This window comes from Tachypleus tridentatus, unplaced genomic scaffold (assembly GCF_004210375.1).
Source record: "Tachypleus tridentatus isolate NWPU-2018 unplaced genomic scaffold, ASM421037v1 Hic_cluster_2, whole genome shotgun sequence".
In the NCBI taxonomy this organism is placed as follows: domain Eukaryota; kingdom Metazoa; phylum Arthropoda; class Merostomata; order Xiphosura; family Limulidae; genus Tachypleus; species Tachypleus tridentatus.
In genome coordinates, this window is record NW_027467782.1 from 55,187,653 (window position 1) to 55,196,110 (window position 8,458).

The following is an 8,458-nucleotide window of genomic DNA, read 5'->3' on the forward strand; positions in this document are numbered from 1 at the left end:
TTATATTAATGTTGTACAATGTAACAATATGTAAAATGTTTATATTAATACTATACAGTGTAACAATATTTAAAATGTTTATATTAATGTTGTACAGTGTAGCAATACGTAAAATGTTTATATAAAAAATTTTGGAAAGTGTAACAATATGTAAATTTTTTTTTTTAATACTATACAGTGTAACAATGTGTAAAATATTTATATTAATGTTGTACAGTGAAACAATGTGTAAAATGTTTATATTAATGTTCTACAGTGTAACAATGTGTAAATTGTTTATATTAATACTGTACAGTGTAACAATGTGTAAAATGTTTACATCAATGTTCTACAGTGTAACAATACGTAAAATGTTTATATTAATACTGTACAGTGTAGCAATATGTAAAATGTTTATATTAATACTGTACAGTGTAACAATGTGTAAAATGTTTATATTAATGTTGTACAGTGTAACAATGTGTAAAATGTTTATATTAATGTTGTACAGTGAAACAATGTGTAAAATGTTTATATTAATGTTCTACAGTGTAACAATATGTAAAATGTTCATATTAATACTGTACAGTGTAACAATGTGTAAAATGTTTATATTAATACTGTACAGTGTAACAATGTGTAAAATGTTTATATTAATACCAACAGTGTAACAACATGTAAAATGTTTATATTAATACTGTACAGTGTAACAATGTGTAAAATGTTTATATTAATACTGTACAGTGTAACAATATGTAAAATGTTCATATTAATACTGTACAGTGTAACAATGTGTAAAATGTTTATATTAATACTGTACAGTGTAACAATGTGTAAAATGTTTATATTAATACCGTACAGTGTAACAATATGTAAAATGTTTATATTAATACTGTACAGTGTAACAATGTGTAAAATGTTTATATTAATGTTGTACAGTGTAACAATGTGTAAAATGTTTATATTAATACTGTACAGTGTAACAATGTGTAAAATGTTTATATTAATACTGTACAGTGTAACAATATGTAAAATGTTCATATTAATACTGTACAGTGTAACAATGTGTAAAATGTTTATATTAATACTGTACAGTGTAACAATACTTAAAATGTTTATATTAATGTTGTACAGTGAAACAATGTGTAAAATGTTTATATTAATGTTCTACAGTGTAACAATATGTAAAATGTTCATATTAATACTGTACAGTGTAACAATGTGTAAAATGTTTATATTAATACTGTACAGTGCAACAATGTGTAAAATGTTTATATTAATACATTACAGTGTAACAATGTGTAAAATGTTTATATTACACTGTACAGTGTAACAACGTGTAAAATGTTTATATTAATACTGTACAGCGTAACAATATGTAAAATGTTCATATTAATACTGTACAGTGTAACAATGTGTAAAATGTTTATATTAATACTGTACAGTGTAACAATGTGTAAAATGTTTATATTAATACCGTACAGTGTAACAATATGTAAAATGTTTATATTAATACTGTACAGTGTAACAATGTGTAAAATGTTTATATTAATGTTGTACAGTGTAACAATGTGTAAAATGTTTATATTAATACTGTACAGTGTAACAATGTGTAAAATGTTTATATTAATACTGTACAGTGTAACAATATGTAAAATGTTTTATATTAATACCATACAGTGAAACAATGTGTAAAATGTTTATATTAATACTGTACAGTGTAACAATATGTAAAATGTTTATATTAATGTTGTACAGTGTAACAATACTTAAAATGTTTATATTAATGTTGTACAGTGTAACAATACTTAAAATGTTTATATTAATGTTGTACAGTGTAGCAATATGTAAAATGTTTATATTAATACTGTACAGTGTAACAATGTGTAAAATGTTTATATTAATACCATACAGTGTAACAATATGTAAAATGTTTATATTAATACTGTACAGTGTAACAATACTTAAAATGTTTATATTAATGTTGTACAATGTAACAATATGTAAAATGTTTATATTAATACTATACAATGTAACAATACTTAAAATGTTTATATTAATGTTGTACAGTGTAGCAATATGTAAAATGTTTATATTAATACTATACAGTGTAGCAATATTTAAAATGTTTATATTAATGTTGTACAGTGTAACAATATGTAAAATGTTTATATTAATACTATACAGTGTAACAATGTGTAAAATGTTTATATTAATACTGTACAGTGTAACAATGTGTAAAATGTTTATATTAATGTTGTACAGTGTAACAATATGTAAAATGTTTATATTAATGTTCTACAGTGTAACAATGTGTAAAATGTTTATATTAATGTTCTACAGTGTAACAATATGTAAAATGTTTACATCAATGTTCTACAGTGTAACAATGTGTAAAATGTTTATATTAATACTATACAGTGTAGCAATATTTAAAATGTTTATATTAATGTTGTACAGTGTAACAATATGTAAAATGTTTATATTAATACTTTACAGTGTAACAATGTGTAAAATGTTTATATTAATGTTGTACAGTGTAACAATATGTAAAATGTTTATATTAATACTGTACAGTGTAACAATGTGTAAAATGTTTATATTAATGTTGTACAGTGTAATAATATGTAAAATGTTTATATTAATACTATACAGTGTAGCAATATTTAAAATGTTTATATTAATGTTGTACAGTGTAACAATATGTAAAATGTTTATATTAATACTATACAGTGTAACAATGTGTAAAATGTTTATATTAATACTGTACAGTGTAACAATGTGTAAAATGTTTATATTAATACTGTACAGTGTAACAATGTGTAAAATGTTTATATTAATGTTGTACAGTGTAATAATATGTAAAATGTTTATATTAATGTTCCACAGTGTAACAACATGTAAAATGTTTATATCAATGTTCCACAGTGTAACAATATGTAAAATGTTTATATTAATACTTATACAGCGTAACAATGTGTAAAATGTTTATATTAATACTGTACAGCGTAACAATGTGTAAAATGTTTATATTAATGTTGTACAGTGTAACAATGTGTAAAATGTTTATATTAATCGTTGTACAGCAAAATAATAATATGTAAAATGTTTATATTAATCAATGTATACAGTGTAGCAAATATTTAAAATGTTTATATTAATGTTGTACAGTGTAACAATATGTAAAATGTTTATATTAATACTTTACAGTGTAACAACGTGTAAAATGTTTATATTAACACTGTAACAGTGTAACAACGTGTAAAATGTTTATATTAATGTTGTACAGTGTAACAATATGTAAAATGTTTATATTAATACTGTACAGTGTAACAATGTGTAAAATGTTTATATTAATGTTGTACAGTGTAATAATATGTAAAATGTTTATATTAATACTATACAGTGTAGCAATATTTAAAATGTTTATATTAATGTTGTACAGTGTAACAACATGTAAAATGTTTATATTAATACTATACAGTGTAACAACATGTAAAATGTTTATATTAATACTGTACAGTGTAACAACGTGTAAAATGTTTATATTAATGTTGTACAGTGTAACAATATGTAAAATGTTTATATTAATACTTGTACAGTGTAACAACAATGTAAAAATGTTTATATTAATGTTGTACAGTGTAATAATATGTAAAATGTTTACATCAATATTCTACAGTGTAACAATGTGTAAAATGTTTATATTAATGTTCTACAGTGTAACAATATGTAAAATGTTTACATCAATGTTCTACAGTGTAACAATGTGTAAAATGTTTATATTAATACTGTACAGTGTAACAATGTGTAAAATGTTTATATTAATACTGTACAGTGTAACAATGTGTAAAATGTTTATATTAATACTGTACAGTGTAACAATATGTAAAATGTTTACATCAATGTTCTACAGTGTAACAATGTGTAAAATGTTTATATTAATACTGTACAGTGTAACAATGTGTAAAATGTTTATATTAATACTGTACAGTGTAACAATGTGTAAAATGTTTATATTAATACTGTACAGTGTAACAATGTGTAAAATGTTTATATTAATACTGTACAGTGTAACAATATGTAAAATGTTTACATCAATGTTCTACAGTGTAACAATATGTAAAATGTTTATATTAATACTGTACAGTGTAACAATATGTAAAATGTTTACATCAATGTTCTACAGTGTAACAATATGTAAAATGTTTACATCAATGTTCGACAGTGTAACAAATGTTCTAAACATAAATACTTACCTTTCATGCTGTGAAATTTTGATAAAAGAGACTCAAAGCTGTCACCACATGGATCTTCAATGTCTACTAGATTTTCACAAACTTTTATCTCCTCTTCTACAAGAACATCTGGTAATTGGAATAAAAATAACAACTGACTATTTATTTATTGTTTATTCATGTTTCAACTGGATAGGAGTTTCTCTTGTGGGTCTTTACATTTAGCTTTAGAATGACAACTATTTTAGTGAAAAATCTCTCATCAAAGATGGATCCGAGCACTTTAAACCACCAGTATTCCGTTTTAAGAAAGATGGATCCGAGCACTTTAAACCACCAGTATTGTGTTTTAAGAAAGATGGATCTGAGCACTTTAAGCCACCAGTATTGCATTTTAAGAAAGATGGATCCGAGCACTTTAAACCACCAGTATTGTGTTATATTTCAAGAAAGATGGATCTGAGAGCTACATACAACCAATATTATGTTTTGTTACAAAGAAGATCCGAGCACTTTAATCCATCACTATTGTGTTGTGTTTCAAGAAAGATGGATCTGAGAGCTACAAACAACCAGTATTATGTTTCACTATAAAATCTTCCATTTTCTAACTTTGTCTTTTAAATGCTTTAACTTAAGCACCATCTAGTGACAGCTATATTATTAAATAATACCCACATATTTTATGTGTCTATGATTCAGAATTGCTCTACAGCAAGAAGTGCTTTAACAGATCTACCAGATATCTACATCATTAAGTTCTAATGAAAGACATCATTAAGCTTTCAGTCTGTTTGGCTTATTTTTATCAACAATAACTTTTAATATAAGTTGTTACCTAACAGGTGACACATTGTACACAAACTACATACCAACATCTTCTTCCTTCCTTTTGCTACCAACTTTCACTTGAGTGCCACTTGATGAATTTCCATTGGCTACAGATGTTTGACCTATGGTCATTTTGTTTATTTCTGTATCGATTCCTCCTAACAAAAATCCACGAAAAAACATTCAAACTTTGTTCAATACAAAAGCGCATCTAATTAAGTGAGGGACAGCATTTCCCAAAGTGTAGTTCATGGTAATCCTGGAAGTCACTGAATAAGCAATGACGTGACATTCCCACCTCTATCAACACACCCTTCTATCATTCAGTTCTATTCAAATCATATTAGTAAAACACACAAGTGTATTTATTGTCCCACCTCTATCAACAGACCCTTCTATCATTCAGTTCTATTCAAATCATATTAGTAAAACACACAAGTGTATTTATTGTCCCACCTCTATCAACAGACCCTTCTATCATCCACCTCTATTCAAACCATATCAGTAAAACACACAAGTGTATTTATTGTCTCACCTCTATCAACACACCCTTCTATCATTCAGTTCTATTCAAATCATATTAGTAAAACACACAAGTGTATTTATTGTCCCACCTCTATCAACAGACCCTTCTATCATCCAGTTCTATTCAAATCATATCAGTAAAACACACAAGTGTATTTATTGTCCCACCTCTATCAACAGACCCTTCTATCATCCAGTTCTATTCAAATCATATCAGTAAAACACACAAGTGTATTTATTGTCCCACCTCTATTACCAGACCCTTCTATCATCCAGTTCTATTCAAATCATATCAGTAAAACATACAAGTGTATTTATTGTCCCACCTCTATCAACACACCCTTCTATCATCCAGTTCTATTCAAATCATATCAGTAAAACACACAAGTGTATTTATTGTCCCACCTCTATCAACACACCCTTCTATAATCCAGTTCTATTCAAATCATATCAGTAAAACACACAAGTGTATTTATTGTCCACCTCTATCAACACACCCTTCTAACACACCCTTCTATAATCCAGTTCTATTCAAATCATATCAGTAAAACACACAAGTGTATTTATTGTCCACCTCTATCAACACACCCTTCTATCATCCACCTCTATTCAAACCATATCAGTAAAACACACAAGTGTATTTATTGTCCACCTCTATCAACACACCCTTCTATCATCCACCTCTATTTAAATCATATCAGTAAAACACACAAGTGTATTTATTGTCCACCTCTATCAACACACCCTTCTATCATCCAGTTCTATTCAAATCATATCAGTAAAACACACAAGTGTATTTATTGTCCCACCTCTATCAACACACCCTTCTATCATCCACCTCTATTCAAATCATATCAGTAAAACACACAAGTGTATTTATTGTCCACCTCTATCAACACACCCTTCTATCATCCAGTTCTATTCAAACCATATCAGTAAAACACACAAGTGTATTTATTGTCCACCTCTATCAACACACCCTTCTATCATCCAGTTCTATTCAAACCATATCAGTAAAACACACAAGTGTATTTATTGTCCCACCTCTATCAACACACCCTTCTATCATCCACCTCTATTCAAATCATATCAGTAAAACACACAAGTGTATTTATTGTCCACCTCTATCAACACACCCTTCTATCATCCAGTTCTATTCAAACCATATCAGTAAAACACACAAGTGTATTTATTGTCCACCTCTATCAACACACCCTTCTATCATCCAGTTCTATTCAAACCATATCAGTAAAACACACAAGTGTATTTATTGTCCACCTCTATCAACACTCCCTTCTATCATCCAGTTCTATTCAAACCATATCAGTAAAACACACAAGTGTATTTATTGTCCCACCTCTATCAACACACCCTTCTATCATTCAGTTCTATCCAAATCATATCAGTAAAACACACAAGTGTATTTATTGTCCCACCTCTATCAACAGACTCTTCATCATCCAGTTCTATTCAAATCATATCAGTAAAACACACAAGTGTATTTATTGTCCCACCTCTATCAACACACCCTTCTATCATCCAGTTCTATTCAAATCATATCGGTAAAACACACAAGTGTATTTATTGTCCCACCTCTATCAACAGACTCTTCATCAGCCACTTCTTGGATTCTGGAAGAAGCTCCTGGGTGGTATTCTATAAAACATAACAAGATTACAGTTATTTAAGTTGGTTTTGTTCAGTAATATCACAACACTAACAAAACTTTAGGTTTAGTAATATCACAACACTAACAAAACTTTAGGTGTAGTAATATCACAACACTAACAAAACTTTAGGTGTAGTAATATCACGACACTAACAAAACTTTAGGTGTAGTAATATCACGACACTAACAAAACTTTAGGTGTAGTAATATCATGACACTAACAAAACTTTAGGTGTAGTAATATCACGACACTAACAAAACTTTAGGTGTAGTAATATCACGACACTAACAAAACTCTAGGTGTAGTAATATCATGACACTAACAAAACATCAGGTGTAGTAATATCATGACACTAACAAAACATCAGGTGTAGTAATATCACAACACTAACAAAACATCAGGTGTAGTAATATCACAACAATAACAAAACATCAGGTGTAGTAATATCATGACACTAACAAAACTTTTGGTGTAGTATTATCACAACACTAACAAAACTTTAGGTATAGTAATATCACAACACTAACAAAACTTTAGGTTTAGTAATATCACAACACTAACAAAACGTTAGGTGTAGTAATATCACAACAATAACAAAACTTTAGGTGTAGTAATATCACAACACAAACAAAACTCTAGGTGTAGTAATATCATGACACTAACAAAACATCAGGTGTAGTAATATCACAACACTAACAAAACTTTAGGTGTAGTAATATCACAACACTAACAAAACTTTAGGTGTAGTAATATCACAACACTAACAAAACTTTAGGTGTAGTAATATCACGACACTAACAAAACTTTAGGTGTAGTAATATCACAACACTAACAAAACTCTAGGTGTAGTAATATCACGACACTAACAAAACTCTTGGTGTAGTAATATCACGACACTCACAAAACTTTAGGTGTAGTAATATCACGACACTAACAAAACTTTAGGTGTAGTAATATCACGACACTAACAAAACTTTAGGTGTAGTAATATCACGACACTAACAAAACTTTAGGTGTAGTAATATCACGACACTAACAAAACTTTAGGTGTAGTAATATCACGACACTAACAAAACTTTAGGTGTGGTATTATCACAACAATAACAAAACTCTAGGTGTAGTAATATCACGACACTAACAAAACTTTAGGTGTAGTAATATCACAACAATAACAAAACATCAGGTGTAGTAATATCATGACACTAACAAAACTTT

At 28.0% G+C, this 8,458-nt stretch overlaps 1 protein-coding gene across 1 annotated transcript in view; it reads right to left on the reverse strand.

Moving 5' to 3' along the window:
* LOC143242331 (uncharacterized) overlaps positions 1-8,458 on the reverse strand; it is a 40,387-nt gene that overhangs the window by 9,881 nt on the left and 22,048 nt on the right. The window contains exons 2-4 of the mRNA XM_076485690.1: positions 7,167-7,229; positions 5,090-5,206; positions 4,239-4,346 (exon numbers count right to left, since the gene is read on the reverse strand). Coding sequence (XP_076341805.1) covers positions 4,239-4,346; positions 5,090-5,206; positions 7,167-7,229 — 288 coding nt within the window. The remainder of the gene's footprint in view (positions 1-4,238; positions 4,347-5,089; positions 5,207-7,166; positions 7,230-8,458) is intronic.